The 22,915-nt window shown below is 35.1% G+C and overlaps 2 protein-coding genes across 3 annotated transcripts; both read right to left on the bottom strand.

Moving 5' to 3' along the window:
- Nucleotides 1-1,394: 1,394 nt before the first annotated feature.
- On the bottom strand, nucleotides 1,395-9,602 carry LOC125193437 (disease resistance RPP8-like protein 3). Its single transcript, XM_048091226.1, has 2 exons — nucleotides 9,072-9,602; nucleotides 1,395-3,439 (listed from the first exon to the last, which is right to left on the bottom strand). The coding sequence occupies exons 1-2, from the start codon at nucleotides 9,574-9,576 to the stop codon at nucleotides 1,620-1,622; spliced, it is 2,325 nt and encodes a 774-aa protein (XP_047947183.1). The 5' UTR covers nucleotides 9,577-9,602; the 3' UTR covers nucleotides 1,395-1,619.
- A 7,748-nt stretch (nucleotides 9,603-17,350) lies between these two features.
- On the bottom strand, nucleotides 17,351-22,912 carry LOC125193438 (probable disease resistance protein At1g58602). 2 transcript variants are annotated; one of them, XM_048091228.1, is made up of 3 exons: nucleotides 22,831-22,912; nucleotides 19,564-20,115; nucleotides 17,351-19,154 (listed from the first exon to the last, which is right to left on the bottom strand). In XM_048091228.1, exons 2-3 carry the CDS (start codon nucleotides 20,042-20,044, stop codon nucleotides 17,413-17,415), a joined length of 2,223 nt encoding a protein of 740 aa, XP_047947185.1. In that variant the 5' UTR covers nucleotides 20,045-20,115; nucleotides 22,831-22,912; the 3' UTR covers nucleotides 17,351-17,412. The 2 variants fall into 2 exon arrangements, with proteins under 2 accessions (XP_047947185.1, XP_047947184.1); XM_048091227.1 differs by lacking the exon at nucleotides 22,831-22,912 and having other exon boundaries at nucleotides 19,564-20,253.
- Between the last annotated feature and the right edge of the window lie 3 nt (nucleotides 22,913-22,915).

Here is a 22,915-nt window from a genome sequence, read left to right as displayed (position 1 = left end):
AAGAAGTCAATGGTACAATGAAATGCAGTGCGCATGCAGTGAGCTAAAGTTGCAAAATGGAAATAAATGTTATTTAGAGGTATAAAAGTAAATTAATTTCGATTAAATAAAAAATTCAATTATTTAAAAATTTAAAGAGAACTAGTCTATTTAAAAAAAAATTAATTTAAAAGCAGCTTTAAAATGAACTCCAATATGAGGCCTTTGACCTCAGTTACTACTTTAACATCAAACCACTCACACTTATAAACTCTTCCTTTTCTTTTATGGATAATGAATATAAATTTAAATGCTTGAATATTATAAATTTGAACAGGTAATCTTTTATTCGAGGCATTATACACTATCGTCCCTCAAATATAATTTTTCAACTCGCTTGAATTCATTGAACTAATCAAACTTACCTAATTCAAACGTGCAACAAGGTGATGGTATAGGCAATGTAAAGTCCTCAATAGATAAATTACCGTTACAGATATACAACGAAATGGAATTTAAAAAGAAATACTATAATGAAAGTATGAAAATTATTGAAAAAATAGAAAAAATATCGAGTGATCAAAACCATATATGAGTTTAACTTGTCAACCCATTTTACAAACATCGTGCAATTTTTCATTTATTCCCACACAATTGCATTTTGGGCGGTATCGATTGATGGAATTGCATATCACCCCTAGGCCCTAACACTTGGTGACAAAGTAGGAAATATTAAAGATATGATGTCAATTAAATAGTTTAATTCAAAACATAGTGGTTATACTTATTTTGATATGAATTTAATTTTTTGACTTGATAAAATCCCAATCTAATTATGCCTCTATTCGAATAGGGCTGATGAATTTAATTTTTTAAATGGGCCGGACCATTCACATCTCTAATTTCTAACTATTATGGAATCCATCCATAATAGGTTAGACCTATATCATGGCCCAAGCCCAACTAGATAGAATTATACATGTATAATTCTCATTAGTCATTACAGTGTAATTATCACCTCCACTCCTATTCCACTAACTCCGGCATCATATGCTGAAACAATAAATTTCACTGTGATAAGGTAAGTCTTTATTCTAGTATATCATTAATTGATCGATACATCTTGATTCAGATGTTTTAAGCATAATTAACCAACAATAACCATATACAATTGTACTTGTTTAGATAAATATGATTATGATCATAATCCGTTTATGTTTATGGCTTCATTTGTAAAATATGGGTCAAGAAATTAGTAGTTTCCTTATTGCATCCACCCCCCTTTGATCTTCATATTAAATTTCTAACTATTATTTCTACATTTTACAATCATAGCTAAAATATTCTTGAATGTGTAGAATCACAAAAAATTCAAAGGTTCCCTTTTGACTTTCATAGTATTTTAAGCCTTATACTAGTTCTAAAGCAAATTTCGAAGTAGAGAGGAAAAAAAACAACAAGATCCAGGGAATAAAACCGACAAAGAAAATCCGGAATGGGAAAAGGATTAACAACTGAAATAAGGAAACTAAAGCGGCCTTTTTTGCTTGACGTTGGGGTCGAATTTGGTGGCAGTTGATGTGAGAGCTGATGAGCGAGCTTGTGGTTGTTGGATGTGATATCAGCGAACTTCGACCGAATTATGGACTGATATCCACTTCCACTATTTTGGAGTGCAAGCCTGAATTTTTGATATTTGTTGCAATGTATTTGGTTGTTACCATCTTAAACTTTTGCAGATAACTCATCGACTGAATTTCTTGTGGGAGTGTCTCCAGATGTGGACAATTCGTGATTTCTAGTTGCTTGAGGCGAACAATTTTACATTCTTCAAATCGTACTTTTCTCAGATTCCACAACTCACTGATGCACAAGATTTCAAGTTTTCTCATCTTGAACATCAATTCTCGACCATTGTATGCATTCCGCAGTTTGAGGCGCCTTAGGTTAGACAACTTCATTAGTATTGGCATGGGGTCCTCATCAAGACAAGTATTTACCAAAGCCAAGTAAACTAACTCAAGAGGGAAACTATTGGCACTTGGTAGCCTAGCTATGTATCCATCTAGCCTCAGAGTGCGTAGACTATGTAGAACACGAATCTCATCCAAACAAGACATCATTCTGAAGCGAAACCCTCTCAGAATAAGGTGATTAAGTTTCTTCAACTTAGCTAGTGATAGAAAGAGCTCGTTTACATTCGAGTATTCATCTATTTCTTCAATACCCAATTTATACAGACTAGTCATCTTCTTCAAGTTCGAGGCTTCATATGTCCAGGAATATATAGACATGAAGGTCAGGGTCTTAAGATTTTGTAGTGCATCTACTTTCAAAGGCTTTCTGCAAATCACATCAGACATGTTGAGAAGACGAAGGCCACCCATTTCGTTGATAATATCCGGCACCTCCACCATAAAGTTTAAAGCTATATCGAGAACCTCAAGCCTTTTCAAGCCCCCCAACGAGTGTGGGATCTCTTCTACGTAATTGTTTCTCAATCCCAAATACCTTAACTCAGTCAATGTCCCGATAGATTCTGATAAAGTCTTTGCCCCAAAATCTTCCATGTCGAGTAATTTGAGGAGTTCAAAACTCTTCCAATAAGACTGGCCTGCGTCGTCCAAGTATCGACCACCTCCATGGAAGATGAGAGAAACAAGAAACTTGTCTTGATTCGTAGAGTGATTTAATTCGTCTACGCCACAAATGAGGTGTAAGATAAGAGAAACAAGATTTTTGTCTTGATTTGTGGAGTGATAAAATTTGTCTTGATTTGTGGAGTTATTAAACTTGGCTCTGCCACAATGAATAACACGATGACGAGGACTCTCTAGGGGCCGATCATTTCCATTGTTCCTTAAGATCTCAAGGCCTATTTCCTCCTCTGCTTTTTTGATGGATAGCATGTGTAGTAGCGGATTCATGCGACACCTTTTCACTCTATACATTTCTGGGTACGGGTGGACGACTTCAATAATGGATCGATCAGCTAAACTGGCACATGGTGTAGTTCCTGTTCTTACTCCATTTGCAGCCCAAACATGGTGCAACTTCTCTTCTCTCATTATTGCATTTTCCTTAAAAAAGGACATATGCAAGAAACAAGACTTCATATCTTCATCCAATTCAAGATACATCGGTTCCAACAACTTCAATGTTTTACTCAAATCAATTGAATCAAAAAGTTCATCCCATTCAATCCCTAAAAGTCTTTGCTTTGCTTTCTCCCTTCCAACATCTATTATAGCTATCGGCAAACCCCCACATTTCTTCAACATCTCTTTCGCCTTCCTCTCCAACTCCTTGGAGAATTTGTTATCATCACTTGTAAATTTATTAATTGTTTGCAAAAACAATTGCCAGCTCTTATCAGAATCCAAAGCTTTCATCTCATGAGTGTAAAACAACTGTTGTTTAATCTGATGGCAACTGGTGATCAACCATCTACATTGATGCCCTGATTATACCATGTTAAGAACTTAATGCAATAAGGAAGACAAACAGGGATATTGAAGTGTGAAATTAGGAAGTCCTACATTGTGCGTGTAAATATACTTCTAAAGAATTAATTTTATTTTCGTAACGTATTTTGATTGAGTTAAATAGGGGCTGAAACATATTGTCACTACTTGTAAAACTAGAAAGGCTTACCCATGCACGACAGCGCTTGAATTTTTCAATGACGGCCGCATGCTTGTATACTTGTCTCGCAAGAGTTGTCTTTCCCACACCAACCATCCCTTTGATAAGAATATGTTTTTTAATAAGCCACATCTCTTCACTAAGAATCACTTTAAACACAAGCTGTTGCACGTCTTTCTCCAAGCCCACCACAACATCTTCGTCTCCTTCTCCACCATTTTGTGAGCTACTCACCGCCGCCTTACCAACTCCAAACTCCATCATGCGCTTTTTTATCTTCCTCAGCGCACGAAGGTCCTTGGAGATAGCATAATGGCTCAGCCGCGATATGTGTTTTGCTGAAACTTGAGCCATCTCAGCAAAGTCAGCTAGCAAATTTTTTAGCCTGCTCGTCTCTTCAGATTTATTGTCTCTGAAATAGTCCAACATCATTCGGAGCTCTTCTATTACCTCTTTCAGGGCTAGTATTTCAGGATTATTGGTCCTCGACAACCTGATGGTCAGGTCTTCTAGTGTTCTAGGCTCGTAATAAATAGAATCATCGGTCCACGGCAACCTAAGCATATAGTTCTCCAGTTCCCCTATCACCCCTAAGACGATGGCCTCTGACATGCTATAGGCAAACTGCACGTACGAAAATTGAAAATATTTACTCCGTAATGGTTATCTCAGATTTTGCTTCATTTTTCCCAAATGGAAGAAAAGCACTAAGATAAATTCGAATACAACTCTATTAAGTAGGAAGCTAAAATCAATAATTTTAAAAGAAAAAATCAAAACTAGTACTCCCGGTCTCTGTCCCAACTAAGTTACTCGTATTCCTGTTTGAGATGTCCTAAGAATCATTTCTTTTTCTTAACTAAAAAAAAAAAGTCCAATCACTTCTATTGTATTTCATCATTTAATTTACTCCTTCTCCATCTCTCCTACTTTTTAACACAATTTATGAATATCTTGAATATCTGTGCCCAAAAGTTTTGACTCAAATTAGTTGGGACGAACGAAGTATTTAAAAACCAAATTCCGTTGGGGTGCTCAATCTCTCCACTAGGCTCAAGATGACAATGTGTCAGATGTAGATCTACTCTTGCAAAACTCAATTGCGGGAAGTGTCCGCCATCGTGGCGGTGAAGTACATGGACATTAGGGTGGTCGGCAGCCCTTGGGAGCCCGTCTGGCTTGATTCGCCTCGGCCCCTACCCCTCCCTCTAGCCGACTTCGCCGCCTTGTTCCCTTGCGGCTGACGTTGTGTATCGGAGGAGCATCCTACATCGGTTGTCGGGCCTCTAACCTCTTCGGAGGCGTTGCCTTCCCCGTCACTAGACGAGTATTGGCCCCCCCAATGTGTGCTTCATGCATTTCAAGCTTGACCCCGTGCAGGACTAGATACTACCAGCCACCTTTCAACGTCTTTGACCGACTCCCAAACATCGACATGTTTGAATTCTTTTTTGTTGTCGTCTTTGAAGACTCGCTAAGCCGCTCTCAGAATATCGGCACCACTTGCTCCGCTTTGGTAATTCGCCGCTTCATTCTTGTAGATCCCGCAAAAAATTTTGACATCTCTTTCGGTTCGGTCAAAATGACTGCGAAGCATCTTCGAGTTGCGGCAGCAGGCCCCCGTCGGCTTTTGCTTGTTGTATGCGTCGGTGACCTTTTCCCAAAAACACTTGCGGGTTTGTTGATTCCTGACGATGGGATCGTACGAGGTGTTGACCCAGCATTGAATAGAGTCATCATCTCCTTGGAGCTATATGGATGACGGCCTAGATCCTCCTCCTCGTGCTCCTCCTTCTCCTCCTCTTCTAGCTCATGTCAGAAGGTTTTCCAGAGTGTGTTCATCTGGAACATTCTCCCTAATTTGGGATAATCCCTGCATTTGTCCATACCTCGGGGCGGAGGGACGATAGTATGCATCCACATCAAAATATGGCGTTTCCGCCGACGTCGACAAGCCTTGGGTGCCTAGCGACGAACCGGAACCGAAAGCACCCAAAACATTGTACATGCCCCCCAGTCGCCAAACGCGTTCAAGTCGAAGCCTCCGGAGCCGCCGGAGTTTCTGTCACCGGACCTTTTTACAGATATTGGAGAGGGAAGAGAGATGATTTGAGAAGAAAAATAGATAAGAGATGTGTGTTTGTGTGTAGAATGAAAGAGGATGGGAGTATTTATTGCGTCAGCATGATGACACCCATTCGTGGGCCGACGAGTGGGCGTCACGCCTCGCGCCATAGTTCGCCACGTGGCGAACTGGCTCGCCAGCTGCATCTCCCGTGCGTGACACGGGACGCGACGAGACGGGAGGGAAATTTTGCATCGCCGTCTCGATGCAGTCTCGTCTCGGAGAGACGAGATCAAGCCGGCATCGAGACGCAATGCGGATTCTCTTGATAACTACTGCCGATGTCCATGAAAGTTTGTCATACTTTTTTTCTGCACTCATTTTGTAAAAATAATACTCCATCCGTTCCTTGTTAATAGAGACATTTCTTTTCGGCACGGAGTTTAAGAATAATGTGTTAAATGGTTGGTGAAAAAAGTAAGAGAGAATAAAGTAAAAGAGATGAAGAGAGAATAAAGTAAAAAATGTGAATTAATTTTTACCAAAAATAAAAATGACTCAATTAACTTGGAACTTCCCTAAATAGAAAAATGACTCTATTAACATGGAGCAGAGGGAGTAATAAATAGTTAAAGTGGAGTGAGAGTAAAGTAAGAGAGAATAGTGTAGAGAAAGTGTGACAAACTTTCGGAGACAGAGAGTAATCAAAAAAATTAAAATTTTATATATTAATATAAATATAAAAATATTTAAATTGACTAATGTCTTTAATGTGGCATTTATTTTATACTCCCTCCGTCCCGCTTAAGATGACACGTTTTCCTTTTTAATTTGTCCCCACTAAGATGACACATGTCTTTTTTTTTTGGTAACTTTCTCTTTCCAATTAATACACTCAACCACTTTTTCTTACTCCTATTAAAATATTCATATTTTTTTATCTCTCTACTCTAATACTTACACCCACCTTCTCTCTCTCCAATTAAACACTTTAACCAATAACTCCTAAAATCCCGTGCCGGCTAAGCAATGTGTCATCTTAGCCGGGACAAAGGGAGTAGTACAAAACTAGAACAAAAATGGGTCACTTTTAATTCAAAGTATACAATTATATTTATGGGAATTGGTTATTCAATATGTAAGTAACATAATAAATGTTATACATTTAATTAAATTGTAGAAGCAACCAATAATATAATTCAAGTCAAAATAATTATTCCAAAGGAATAAGGATGAATGTGAGGTGAGAGTTTGGAGAAGCCGTGACTTAAAGTAAGAGAGATTGACTTATTTATATAAGTTTAGAAAAAGTTAACCTAGTAAGTTGTAATTAGTTAATAAATTAGTCCAGCTCTTCAAGCACAAAATGGCTAAACCTAATTTTAAAAATGCTTTTAAATAATAAATTTGATATTCAGATAATACCCAATACTCATTCGGGTTACCCAATACCCGATTTATCTTAAATTTCAATACCAAATCCCATACCCAATCCCATAAAATTGGATCTTGGGTATCCGATATCAGGCGGGTAACGGGTTGGGTACGGGTAAACCCAGTACACGATAACCGTATTCTCACCCTAATTATTTCTATTTCAAAATTAATCTTACACAAATATGCATAATATCATAATTAATTAATTTATTATCCGTTAGATCATTATTAACACTATATTCCATACAAATTACATAATCCAAAATATGTCATAAAATGAAAACTGATGATATAAACTCCAACCATGTAATGAAATTATCTACTTAAAATAAAACTGAAATTGAATAAATAAACTTTTAAAGTGGTGTAACAAGACAGTGATCTAAGAACAGCAGTTGATGAGAACGAAATTAAATGAAGTTCCAAACCAAGCACTTATCTTTACTGAATTAAGATTTAAGAGTTTTCCATTTAATTTTGTTAGATGTTTTAATACACTCATATAGTCATATTCCTTGGTATAACTCTACTTCCAAATCAAATCAACATTAAAAATATAATCTAAATTTAAATGGATCTGGATCTCAAAAATTATAATCAAGATCCAAATCATATTTGAATTTGGTCCCAAAATAAAGCAACAAATAAAAAACCTTAAGAATATAAAGCAAGTTCCCAAACTTCAAGGGCTTTTGATTGAGATTTATATGCTATGTAATATAGTAAATCTCCTCAACTCATTTCACCCAATCATGTAGCACAAATATATGAAGGAAAGGATTTCAAAAATCTATGTAAAACAACATATAATCATAAACATGGTGAATTAATTATGAAACAATTCAAAGAAGAGAAAATACCTTTTGCGATTATTTCTTCTTATCTTCGTCGGCGACTGTGACTTGAGTTGTTCATCCAAGCTATTATACATCGGTTCCAACAACTTCAATGTTTTACTCAAATCAATTGAATAAAAAAGTTCTTCCCATTCAATCCCTAAAAGTCTCTGCTTTGCTTTCTCCCTTCCATCATCTATTATAGCAACCGGCAAACCCTCACATTTTTTTAACATCTCCCTGCCCTTCCTCTCCAAGTCCTTTGAGAATTTGTTCTCATTACATGTGAATTTATCAACTATTTTCAAAAACAATTGCCAGCTCTTATCAGAATCCAAAGCTTTCATCTCATGAGTGTAAAAAAATTCGTCAATCTGATGGCAACTGGTGATCAACAATCTACATCTACCCCCTGATTATATACCAGGTTAAGAACTTAATGCAATAAGAGAGATAGAAAAGGATATTGAGGTGTGAAATTAGGAAGTCCTACATTGTGCGTGTATATATACTTCTGAAGAATTAGTTTTTGTTTCGTAACGTATTTTGATTGAGTTAAATATGGACTGAAACATATTGTTAGGACCAAAAGCTAACAAATTTAAATTGTATAGGACCAATTTTGAACTTTAGTCTTTGATATATTAGTTCAACCAATATATATCTAATATGATAAGTTTTGTGGGTGACAAGTAGAATTAAATTAAAACAACTTACATTATAATCTAGTTTGAAAGATTTCTATGCCTTGTGAAAACATTTTAAAATTTGTAAAGGTCAATTTAGGTCCTAAACATATGACCAAAATACAAATTTTGGTCCAAAGCATTCAATTTTTGAAAAACATGTCCATAACAAATGAAAATGTCGACGAAGTAGTCCTTTTTTTTTAATGGAACCGTCAAAAAACGACCACTTTGGCAAGGATTTCATTTGTTATGGACCTGTTTTTCGAAAAGTGAATGTTTTGGATCAAATTCGTAATTTGTTCATATGTTTAGGAAAAAAATTTGACCATTACTCTTTTAAAATCTATTTCAATCTGAAAAGGTGAATAAGTTTAAGCATGTTGAGTTGATTCTTCTAACATAAGAAATAAAGAAGCATACTTGGCTTTGAGAGGCGTGCAAGGTCTAGCAAGAAGGATTCGAAGAGCATTTCTGGCAGCACGTTGTCGAGAACTATAAACCATTGCGGCATTTCTTTTAGCTTCCAGAAAAGCATCTGTTGGAGACTCTGGTTGTCCATCTTCTCCAGCCACAACGAAACTCCATCAAGTGTCACCAACTGGCGCATCAGTTCCACAAGCACCTCATGTCTACTTGTAAAACTAGAAAGGCTTACCCATGCGCAGCAGTGCTTGAAATTTTCAATGACGGCCGCATGCTTGTATACTTGTCTTGCAAGAGTTGTCTTTCCCATACCAACCATCCCTTTGATAAGAACAGGTTTATTAATAAGCCACATCTCTTCACTAAGAATCACTTTAAACACAAGCTGTTGCACGTCTTTCTCCAAGCCCACCACAACATCTTCGTCTCCTTCTCCACCATTTTGTGAGCTACTCACCGCCGCCTTACCAACTCCAAACTCCATCATGCACTTTTTTATCATCCTCAGCGCATCTAGGTCCTCGGAGATATCATAAAGCCACAGCTTCGATTTGTGTTCCGCTGAAACTCTAGCCATCTCAGCAAAGTCAGCTAGCAAATTTTTAAGCCTGCTCATCTCTTCAGATTTATTGTCTCTGAAGAAGTCCAACATCATTCTGAGCTCTTTTATTACCTCTTTCAGGGCTTCTAGTGTTTCAGGCTCGTAATCAATAAAGTCATCGGTCTTCGGCAACTCAATCAGAAAGCTCTCCAGTTCCCCTATCACCCCTAAGATGATGGCCTCTGACATGCTTATAGGCAAACTGCACGTACGAAAATTGACAATATTTACTCTGTAATGGTTATCTCAGATTTTGCTTCATTTTTACCATAATGGTACAAAAGCACTAAGATAAATTCGAAAACAACTCTACTAAGTAGGAAGCTAAAATCAAAAAATTTATAACAAAAAATAAAACTAGTACTCCATGTCTCCGTCCCAACTAAGATTGTCGTATCCCTTTTGAGATGTTCTAACTAAAATGAATCATTTCTTTATTTAACTAAAAAAAAACATCCAATCACTTATATTGTATTTTATCATTTAATTTACTCTCTCTCCATCTCTCCTACTTTTCAACACAATTTATGAATATCTTGAATATCTATGCCCAAAAGTTTTAATAAATTAGTTGGGATGGAGAGGGAGTATTTAGAAACCAAATTCCGTTGGGGTGCTCAAGCTCTCCACTAGGCTCAGGATGACAATGGGTCAGATGTAGATCTACTCTTGCAAAACTCAATCTAATACAAGTCTTTTATGTTTAGGTTAAGATTTACCGGGTCTTAAAAAATAAGACTCGGGTCGAGATCCAAAATATCCATGTGTCCCCATGAATGTGGACTTGGATCCAAATGAAATAGTAGTTTATACTAGTAGTTTTGAAGGGGAGAGAAAGAAGTCTCATGTTAACTCATAAGTTATACTCCCTCTTGTTCCAAAGTAATAGAGTCATTTTGTCATTTTGGTACGTTCCATACTACTAGAGTCATTATCTTTTTTAGTAAAAGAACAACACATTTTTCACACCTACTTTACTATCTCTTACTTTTTTCTCTCTTCATCTCTACCTTTTTCATTTTTCACTTTATTCCCCCTTTACTTAACCCACCTACCACAATTTTTCTTAACCTCCGTGCCGAAAAGAAACGCCTCCATTACTATGGAACGGAGGGAGTCAATGACGGAAGGAGGTGGGGTCGCGCGGGGTCGGCCGACCCCACCGTGGGACCACGAATACCGAAAATCTCTATTGAATTTCAGGCTTTCGATCAGCGGTCGACCCTACCTACAACCTTTCGTCCCAAAAAAGACAGCCTCTCTTTGAAATAGATGATGAAAATTGTAACTTTGGTTCTTGTTTATTGTTGTTTTTTGGGCTTGTTAAATGGTAATGAATTTATTCATATATATATCAAGGAATTATATACGGTGTTCGTGTTTCTGTTTTTTCTTCAATAAGCTTGTTTGTGTGTGTGTGTTTTACAGAGAAAACTGAAAAGAGAGACCGAGGGAGTTTCTTCGTATATATGGCTTGATGATGCTTCTACTATTAATTTTACTTTGTGGATTGAATGACTAGCAGCAATATATCATTACGTGCTGTGTTTTTCAATAATTTTATAATCAATCATTTAAAAGTGACATTAATTAATGGGGTGTAAATTATTACTACAAGTGAATATGAAGAACTATATCATATCACTAGCTGTCTAACCGTACATTCACTGACTTTACAAAAATATATCACCATTATCTATTTGATGCACTCATCAACTATAAAAATTTATCAAAACAAAAAAGTTTTCTTTAAGATTTTACATCAACAACGTCGAGTAGAGACGAAAGTCGGCCTTAGTGATCTGATATGCCGAGTGGAAAGGTCGTCGCTTAATGGATAAAAGTTACTTTAGGATTTATTGCTAATTCGTCCGACCCCACTATGAATGTTTTCTGGGTCCGTCATTGCATTTCTATTTCAAAATTAATCTTACACAAATCTGCACAATATCATGATTAATTAATTAATTATCAGTTAGATCATTGTTAACACTATATTCCATACAAATTACGTAATCCAAAATATGTCGTAAAATGAAAACTGATGATATAAACTCCAACCATGAAATGAAACACATAAGCATATAACTGATAGTTTTTTCTACTGAATTAAGATTCTAGAGTTTCCCTTTAATTTTATTAGATATTTTAATACACTTAATTAAAAGCTTTGTGATCCATATTCCTTGGTATAACTCTACTTCCAAATCAAATCATCATTAAAAATATAATCTAAACTATATGGATCTGGATCTAAAAAATTATAATCAAGATCCAAACCATATCCTGAATTTGGTCCTAAAAATGAAGCAACAAATAAAAAACCTTAAGAATATAAACCAAGTTCTTTGATTACGATTTATATGCTTGTAATATAGTAAATCTCCTCAACTCATTTCACCGAATCATGCAGCACAAATATATGAAGGAAATGATTTCAAAAATCTATGTAAAACAACATATAATCATAAAATGGTGAATTATGAAACAATTCAAAGAAGAGAAAATACCTTTTACGATTATTTCTTCTTATCTTCGTCGGCGAAAGTAAATTGAATGGAAAAGTGTGTGAGATCTGGATGGGATTTCAACTACAAATTCGTGGACTTAATATGGTCAAATTGATTGGGAATTAAAAAAAAATTGATTAGCTCAGAAGTATAATATTATAAACCATGTGACAGGAAGAAAATAAATGCAGCCACAATTATTTATTAACTAATATCGAGTGCATTGACTTTAAAAATTAACAAATGAAGATGACTCAGCCACACCTAGGGCTGGTTAAACGGTTCTCCGGTTCTCGGTTAACCGGAATCAGAACCGGAACTGGCTGGTTAATTGAGGAACCGGAACCGAAAAAACCGGTTCCGGAACCGGAATCGGTTCCAACTTTTTAAATAACCGGTTCCGGTTCGGAATCGGAACCGACTGGTTCCTAACCAGGAATCGGATTATAATTCAATTTTATTTTTTTTATAATTTAATAACTAATAAATCTAATCTAATTGAAATTTATTTTAAATTTCCAAAAGAACTTATATAAATACAATATCATTTCATATGATAGAAATTTAAATTTATACTAACAAATTTATGTAACAATTCATTAATAGACGATTTTAGTAACTGTTCCGTTATAAACCAAAAAGTCACAATAAGATCAATTAGTACTGGAAATTTCATTGAATATTTATTTAAGCCAAAAAAAGGGAAAATGGAATTCAATGTTTAAAACTCATTTTTTTTTTTAAATTGATAAAGTTTAGAACTCATATTTTTGTATTAAAAAATTGCAACATAAAGTAGTCCAACCACCTACTACATTTGGCATCACTCCTATCCATATATGAATATTATTGTATTGTTGGTTTTTATTTTTTTTGTATTTATTTGAATTTTTAGGTATTATTTGTTATATTTCTAGATATTGGATTATTATTTTTTATGTATTGAACTATTTAAAAATTATAAATAAATTCGGATTAAAATTACACATCGGTTCCGGTTCAGAACCGGAATCTACCGGTTCTTAACCGGCCGGTTCCGGTTCCAGTTCTAGTATTTATGAAAATTTAAAACCGGTTAACCGGTCCGGTTAGAACCGGAACCGGACGAATAAGCAAATTATACCATCGACCATGAATTAATTCATCAAACAGTAAATTTCATTGTGATTAGGTAAATCTTTATTCTACACCATTAATTAATCGATGGTGCCTCTAAACTTAACTTAGATGTTTTTAGATAATTATGATCATAATCTTGGCTAGAATCTAAATATTAGTCCAAAAAAATTCAAATCTCAGTCAACTCCCACATCAAGCCCAAGAGTTGCATTTAGTTGCTCTGCACTTTCTATTCCTGCGATGTTGAGAATGTTGATCGTTTGCACGAGCCCGATTGCATTAGGCACTATCTGTACATCATCGGTGATGACAAAAGTTGTTGTTTCATGGGTAAAAAATCCACTGCTACGATCAGCTAGTGGCAGCTTCGAACCTGCAGTTCTTACCATTCACAATGCTTCCCAAGGGTAATGTCAAGAAGCTTAACAAAACATCTACAAAATCGCTGTCGGATTCTGCAAATAGCACCTTAGTTTTCTCTTTGTTTATCATCACCTTCAATGAGAACTTTACTTCTTCGGCATCCGACATTTTTATTGCTTCTAAATGTGCAAGAATTTGATATGACAGTTAAAGGTGGATGAATACAAAAGGAAACTACTGAATATTTATAGAGCCAATGTTTTTTTACACAAAAAATGGCCATAAATGGATTAACAACAAAAGGGGGTATTTGCTTGTAAATTCCTAAACTTCCGCTATATTTCTGGTTTTACATAGTAGCTTTAAAATTCATCTACAAATTATCGAACTATTCTTTGTTCCGATTTTGCAATAAATCGAGATTTTAATTCGAATACAACTTGATATAAAGTATAATTCAAAGTTGTTTTACTGCATAAAACGTCACATAGGTCTACGTTCCGATAATGTCTTGTAAATAAGTCATTAAACTATGTTAGCGCAATTTATCTGGCAATTTTCCCATTGATTCTTATATTCATTCAATGTTGTACTAAGAAAATTCTCTACTAGGACTTCAAAATCCCTCTATTTCCAATTCTTGTTTATGCCCTGCAAATCTTCATATACTAGATCAGCTAGAATCCAAATATTAGTCCAAAAAAAATTCGAATCTCAGTCAACTCCCACACTCCAAATTTAAATTTTCATCCATCCAATGAAACCAAGAAAAGAGGAACCAATTCAAGCAACCAACTCCCACACAAAACTAATTGAAAAAAAAAAAAAAAATCAAATCTTTAACCATTTCTAGGCAAATTACTTATAGTGAAATCATAATCATCTAAAACAAGAACAACTAGCTGCTGTATTTTTTGTTAGTTTCCCTAAAAATATAGGTTTGGATCATGTAGAATATGACTTACCGAAGCACAATGCAGAAGACGATGGCTGAGCGCGGCAGAATTAGGGTGGCGGGGCTCTCGGGCTTGGCTGCGGAACGCGGGAAGCGGTGGCGATTGGAATTTCAAAATGAATTGGGGAACAATATATGCGTGCATAGGGGTGGAAAAATGGGTAGCGGGTAATGGGTAATTCCCATCTAGACCCGCTACCCGCTATCCGACGATAATGGGAAATGGCGTGGGAACGGGTAGTGTGTTTTAGAGTTTTGCGGGTAGCTAGTATACCCATTACCCGCGCGGGTATACCCGTTAGTCCCGATAATACCCGTTATTATTAGTAGTATTAGCCATATAGTACCATTTTTTAATACTACTCCCTCCGTCCCATAAAAGTTGATACAAAATTTTTGGGCACGTAGATTAAGAATTTATATTAAATAAATAGGAGAGATGAAAAAAGTAGGAAAGATAAGAGAGAGTAAAGTAAATGATGGAATAAAGTAAGAATGATTAGATGTTTTGTCTTTTGTTAAAAAAGGAAATGACTCAACTTTGTTGGGACGGACTAAAAAGGAATACGACTCAACTTTTATGGGACGGAGGGAGTACATCCGTTCCATATTAATACTAAAAGTTCTTTTGAAACAATTTTATATTCCAACTAACATACAATAGAAAACTCACCGAAATTAGCTAAAGAGTATCCCTTCATTTTTATTCTCAATCTATTCAAAGTTTACCATCGATATTAATAAAGTAAATTAGGGAACATTGACGGTTATTATAGTTTTCAAATTTTTTATTAGGATTTCGTGTTGGGCACGAATACCCGCAATGTCGGGTATGGGATACCCGACACGGGTATCGGGTAATCCCGGTATATCACGGGCGGGTGTTGGGACAACAAATTTGGCTAAAATCGGGTATGGGTACCCGACTTATCGGGTGCGGGTATCCGCGGGTAACCCGTTTCGCCACCCCTATGCGAGCATAAGTTTATATGAGGATTTTAATTTCATTTATGGGTAATGATAAAATGCAAACTCATATATTTTACAAACTCAAAACTATGATCTATAATAACAAAATAGTAGCAATAAAAAAATGTCAACACAATATCAACACAGAATCAACTGACATTGTGTTGACATTTTTCTATCGCTACTATTTTGTCATTGGTTGACATTTTTTAACGGTCTAGATCATATATTTGAGTTTGTACTAAGTTTGCATTTGATCACATTCTTTTATTTATATATATGAGAATGTTCGTAGTATTTTTTTTTATTATTTTCTTTAAATGTAAAAGAATTATTTCATCTATCTTAATTAAGTGTCTCAATTAAAATGACATATTTTTCTTTTTAGTTTCTCCAACCAAGACATTAGGAAATATCAAGAATATGCAGACAATTAACGGAGTACTATATTTTTAACTTAAAGTAAAGTGATTATAATACTTATTTTGAGACGAATTGCATAAAATTCGAATAGGGCTGACTTGATTTCAGATGAGGCGACCCAATTTGACATCTCTAATTATTACACTATTGCAATCCACCCATAACAGGTTGCGTCAATATCAAGGCCAATGCCCAACCAGCTAGAATTATACACGGGAAATAAGACGTTATTCTACATCATTAATTAGTCGATATTCACTTAAATGTTTTAAGCATAATTAACCAACAATAACTGCAGACGAATGTGGTTATTCAGATAATCATTGATTATGATCATAATTCGTTTATGTTTATGGCTTCAGAAAAAGAAATCTTGATGGTCATATCAAATTTCTATCTATTACTTCAGCATTTTACTTCGACATTGTGAATCTCCTTCCATATAAGCTCTATTCGCTCATTGCTTTTCCGCATCTTCACTGTGTCGTTGAGGAACGCTTGGAAGTATAGGAGATTTGTGTTCAACTTCTCGAGGTTTCCCTCCATGCCGTTGAGTAGATGGGCACGAGCTCCCTAAGGTATTTAGCATATTCAGTTCAACTTCCAAAGATCCCGGAAGAAAAACTGACATAGAAAATCCATAATAGGAAGGATTAACAAATGACATAAGGAATCTAATAAGGACTTGCTTCAATTAAACATAATTTTGAAGATAACGTGGCTTGACATTGGGATCGCGTTTGCTGGCGTGTTGATGTGGGATAGGCGAGCTCGTACGATAAGAGTAAAGGCTGGAAATCCAAAATAAAAATACCCAACACAAGACAATACAGCAACAGAAATAAGATGCACATTGCACTCGCATGTTTGATAAAACCACAGGATGTTTAACAAGGATGAAATCCCACTACTGTAAAAAGGAAGTAATTGCAAAATATTACCTCTGTTGGCAATTGAAACATAAAATGAATGTAAAAAATATCCCACATCGGTGTACTAAAAGAGTTTAATCCACTATATAAGTCTCATGGACCCCTCCAGATACATACCAAACATGAGAACTCATCCCAAAACACTAGCTTGTTAGGAGAGAGAGCCCATTTAGCCTATATACCCCACACCAGTTGTTCTCACAACCGATGTGGGAATTGAGTCTGTAATATTCGACCCTCCTTTAAGGGCCAACGTCCTCATTGGTCACGGTTGGTTCTTTGCCAGGCCACCACTCCACACCACTCTGAGTCGGCCCCAAACGTGCTCGTTGGTTACGATAAGTTCATTGTCTGGCTACTATTCCAAGCCGTTTGGCTCTAGATGAAAGCACCAATTGATCACCAATTGGTTTTAAGATGGAACCCATAGATTTCTATCAACCTCAAATCAGTACTTGGAAGTAAACTATGGATTGATATCCACTTCCACTATTTTGGAGACTAAGTCTGAATTTCTAATCTTTGTTGCGATGTGTTTGCTTGTTACCATTTTAAACTTCTTCAGCCTGTACGTCAACCGAATACCTTCTGGGAGGGTCTCCAGATGTGGACAATTCATGATATCAAGTTGTTGTAGGCCAGCCATTCCATATTCTACAAATTGTATTTTTCTCAGATTCCACAACTCACTGATGCACAAGATTTCAAGTTGACTCATATTGAACACCAATTCTCGACCATTGTATGCATTCCGCAGTTTGAGGCGCCTTAGGTAGGGCAACTCCATTAGTATTGGCATGGGGTCCTCATCAAGACAAGTATTTACCAAAGCCAAGTACTTTATCTCACGAGGGAAACTATCGACACTCGGTAGCCTAGCTATGCATCCATCAAGCCTCAGTGTCTGTATATTGTGAACACAAATCTCGTCCAAACAAGACATCATTCTGAAGCGAAACCCACTCAAAATAAGGTGAGTAAGTTCCTTCAACGTATCTAGTGCTGGAAAGAGCTCGCTTACATCCGAGTTTTCATCAATTTCTTCAATACCCAATTTATATAGACTAGTCATCTTCTCCAAGTTCGAGGCTTCATATGTCCAAGAATATATAGACATGAAGGTCAGGGTCTCAAGATTTTGTAGTGCATCTACTTCCAAAGGCTTCCAGTAAATTACATCAGACATGTAGAGATGACGAAGGCTGCTCATATCCTTGATAATATCCGGCACCTCCACCATAAAGTTTAAAGCTATATCGAGAACCTCAAGCCTTTTCAAGCCCCCCAACGAGTGTGGGATCTCTTCGATATAATTGTTTCTCAATCCCAAATACCTTAACTCAGTCAATGTCCCGATAGATTCTAATAAAGTCTTCGCCCCAAAATCTTCCAAGTCGAGTATTTTGAGGAGTTCAAAACTCTTCCAATAAGACTTGCCTGCGTCGTCCAAGTATCGACCACCTCCATGGAACATGAGAGAAACAAGACACTTGTCTTGATTCGTAGAGTGACTAAATTTGTCTTGATTTGTGGAGTGATTAAACTTGGCTCTGCCACAATGAATAACACAATGACGAGGGCTCTCTAAGGGTCGATTATTTCCATTGTTCCTTAAGATCTCAAGGTCCATTTCCTCCTCTGCTTTTTTGATGGATAGCATGTGTAGTAGAGGATTCATGCGACACCTTTTCACTCTAAACATCTCTGGGTACGGGTGGACGACTTCAATAATGGATCGATCAGCTAAACTGGCACATGGTGTGGTTCCTATTCTTACTCCATTTGCAGCCCAAACATGGTGCAACTTCTCTTCTCTCGTTATTGCATTTTCCTTAAAAAAGGACATATGCAAGAAACACGACTTGAGTTGTCCATCCAAGCTATTATACATCGGTTCCAATTTCTTCAATGTTTCACACAAATCAATTGAATCAAAAAGTTCTTCCCATTCAATCCCTAAAAGTCTTTGCTTTGCTTTCTCCCTTCCAACATCTATTATAGCAAGCGGCAAACCCCCACATTTTTTTAACATCTCCCTGCCCTTCCTCTCCAACTCCTTTGTGAATTTGTTCTCAACACTTGTAAATTTATCAACTGTTTTCAAGAACAATCGCCAGCTCTTATCAGAATCCAAAGCTTTCATCTCATGAGTGTAAAACTGTTGTTCAATCTGATGGCAACTGGTGATCAACAATCTACATTCATCACCTAATTATATACCATGTCAAGAACTTAATGCAATAAGGGAGACAAAAAAATGGATATTGAAATGTAAAATTAGGAAGTCCTACATTGTGCGTGTATATAAGTTCTGAAGAATTAGTTTTTCTTTCGTAACATATTTTGATTGAGTTAAATATTGACCGAAGCATATTTTCAGAACCAAAAGCTAACACATTTAAAATGTGTAGTACCAAAGACCAATTTTGAACATTAGTCTTTGATATATTAGTTCAACCAATTATATGTCTAATATGATAAGTTTTGTGGGTGACAAATTATATTAAAACAACTTAAGTCATAATCTAGTTTGAATTTAAAATCTATTTCTATCTAGAAAGGTGAATAAGTTTAAGCATGCAGAAATGATTCTAACATAAGAAATAAAGAAACATACTTATGTATAAGTGGCGTGCAAGGACTAGCAAGAAGGATTCGTAGCACATTTCTGGCAGCACGTTGTCGAGAACTATAAACCATGGCGGCATTTCTTTCAGCTGCCGGCGAAGCATCTGTTCGAGACTTTGGATGTCCATCTCCTCCAGCAACAATGAATCTCCATCAAGTGTAACCAACTGGCGTACCAGTTCCATAACCACCTCATGTCTACTTGTAAAACTAGAAAGGCTTATCCATGCACGGCGCTTGAATTTTTCAATGATAGCCGGATGGTTGTATGCTTTTCTCGCAAGAGTTGTTTTTCCCATACCAACCATCCCTTTGATAAGAATAGGTTTTTTAATAACACATACCTCTGCACTAAGAATCACTTTAAACACAAGTTGTTGCACGTCTTTCTCCAAGCCCACCACGACACCTTTGTCTTCTCCTTCTCCAGCACTTTCTGAACCAAACTCCATCATGCACTTTTTTATCATCCTCAGCGCATCTAGGTCCTCGGAGATATCATAAAGCCACAGCTTCGATTTGTGTTCCGCTGAAACTCTAGCCATCTCAGCAAAGTCAACAAGCCAATTTTTTAACAAACAAAAGATACTCCCTCCGTTCCATAGTAATTAGGTGTGTTAAGTAAATGGAGAATAAAGTGAAAAATGAAAAAAGTAGAGAGATAAAGAGAGAAAAAAGTAAGAGAGAGTAATAAAGTAGGTGTGGAAAAATATGTTGACTTTTACTAAAAAATGAAATGACTCTATTACTATGGAACGTACCAAAATGTCAAAATGACTATATATATTACTATGGAACGGAGGGAGTACATCCAATCACTTCTACTGTATTTCAGTATTTACTTTACTCCCTCTCTATCTATCCTACTTTTCAACACATTATGAATATCTAGAATATCTATGCCTAAAAATTTGACTCAAATTAGTTGGGACGAAAAGAGTATTTAAAAACCAAATTCGGTTGGGGTGCTCAAGCTCTCCACTAGGCTCAGGATGACAATGGGTCAGATGTAGATCTACTCTTGCAAAACTCAATCTAATACAAGTCTTTTATGTCTTCGTTAAGATTTACCGGGTCTTAAAAAATAAGACTCGGGTCGAGATCCAAAACATAAATATTATAGTTATAAGTTTCAAATATATTAGATCCCGATTCATAAGATTTGTAGGGTCTACGAATATATTAGATCCAGATCTAGATCCGGATTATTTCTTTTTCAAAATTATTCTACACAAATCTGCATAATATCATAATTAATTAATTAATTATCAGTTAGATCATTATTAACAATATATTCCATACAAATTACATAATCCAAAATATGTCATAAAATGAAAACTGATGATATAATCTTACTTAAAATAAAACTGATTGTTTTTTTTACTGAATTAAGATTCTAGAGTTTCCCTTTAACTTTACTAGTATCACGCGCCTATGCTATTCAGAGACTATATTATTTCAATACATGAAATTTCAATTAATATAATTTAATTAAAAAAATAGAATTAATATTACTCTATATCGATAATGAGACAAAATACTTAAATGAGATAAATTACTTGAACAATAATCATAGCTATCAAAGTAGATCAAATTTAGTTTCTAATGAAAAAGGTACTCCATTTGTTGTCATTCAATTTAATTCTCAAATAAACATTGTAATATTTCAAATATAATCAATCAAAACTAAAAAAATCTCATGTAATACTACATTTTAAAAATCCTTTAATCTGAATAAACAAGTTTAAATTAAATATTAGACCAAAATTAATTTTTTTATATTTTTTCATATATTCGATATTCTCAATAACAACAAATATAAAAATTGTCATGCAATAAATAATCAAAAAAATAATTAAATGATTCACATAATATTAAAGTAATAAAATTAAATAAAATAGCAAATTAAATTATACCGCATTCAATTTACCAAGAGCGGTAATATTTTCGACTGAATAGAACATATGTAGAAAAAAGACTACATGTAAATGTTGTCCATATCAATATTCTTCTAGTAGTTGAGATTAACATATATAGTTTACAACCATTTGCATATTACACTCTTAATCTCAAACATATAATAAATCTAATCTACAATTAACCTAACAATAATTTAATACCGAAAAAGATTATTCCAAGAAATGCAAGTTGGTCTTGAGTATGCCAGCAGTAAAATAATCTTACACAAAAATCCAATCACATCATCAATTGCCGTCCATGACCCCTCTACCCCACTCTCTAATACAATATGTCGTCGAGAAGCGCAAAAAAAAAAAGAAGAGAAAAACACGGAGCCACACTGAAAAGATAATTCCACAACTAAAGACCATGTAGTATTTATAGATACAAAACTAAAGGTAACATTAATTTCATAAACCTTTCAAATTCTGATTTAATTAGTGACCCTAATCAATAACAATTAACGATGATTTTTAAATGTAGTATATTTTGCTACATTTAATAAAACACCTAAAACGACGATTAACGACGATTTAATTAGTGACCCTAAAAAACAAATATTAATGTAGTATGATTTAATTAGTGATCTTAAACAGCTAAACCTGCCATTTCACCCAATTAACGATGATTTTTAAAAAACGCCTATAAAACAAACAATAATGTATGATTGAATTAGTTATCTTAAACGGCAAAACCTGCCATTGCATTTGACCAACCATTGTATTGTTGCTATTAATTCATAATGCCATTAATTATATAATACCATTAATTTACAATGCCATTTATTATATAACTGCCAAATATTAAACGTGTTAGATACTTTAATACACTTAATCAAAAGCTTTGTGATCCATATTCCTTGGTATAACTCTACTTCTAAATCAAATCAACACTAAAAATATAATCTAAACTATATGGATCTGGATCTAAAAAATTATAATCAAGATCCAAACCATATCCTGAATTTGGTCTTAAAAATGAAGCAACAGATAAAAAACCTTAGAATATAAACCAAGTTCTTTTGATTGAGATTTATATGCTATGTAATAGAGTAAATCTCCTCAACTCATTTCACCCAATCATGTAGCACAAATATATGAAGGAAAGGATTTCAAAAATCTATGTAAAACAACATATACATAATCATAAACATGGTGAATTATGAAACAATTCAAAGAAGAAAAAATACCTTTTGCGATTATTTCTTCTTATCTTCGTCGGCGACTGTGAATTCAATGGAAAAGTGTGTGAGATCTTTCATAGTCTGGATGGGATTTCAACTATATATTCAAAGGAATTTGTGAATTTTCTTCTTATCTTGGCCTGTCTCGATTCGATCTTTGGATTCAATCAGTATCTTTTTTTATATATCTTCGAGCAAT

This window comes from Salvia hispanica, chromosome 6 (genome assembly GCF_023119035.1).
Source record: "Salvia hispanica cultivar TCC Black 2014 chromosome 6, UniMelb_Shisp_WGS_1.0, whole genome shotgun sequence".
Lineage (NCBI taxonomy): Eukaryota > Viridiplantae > Streptophyta > Magnoliopsida > Lamiales > Lamiaceae > Salvia > Salvia hispanica.
Note: the sequence above shows the minus strand (reverse complement) of the source record. Positions and strands in the feature narration are given on the sequence as shown.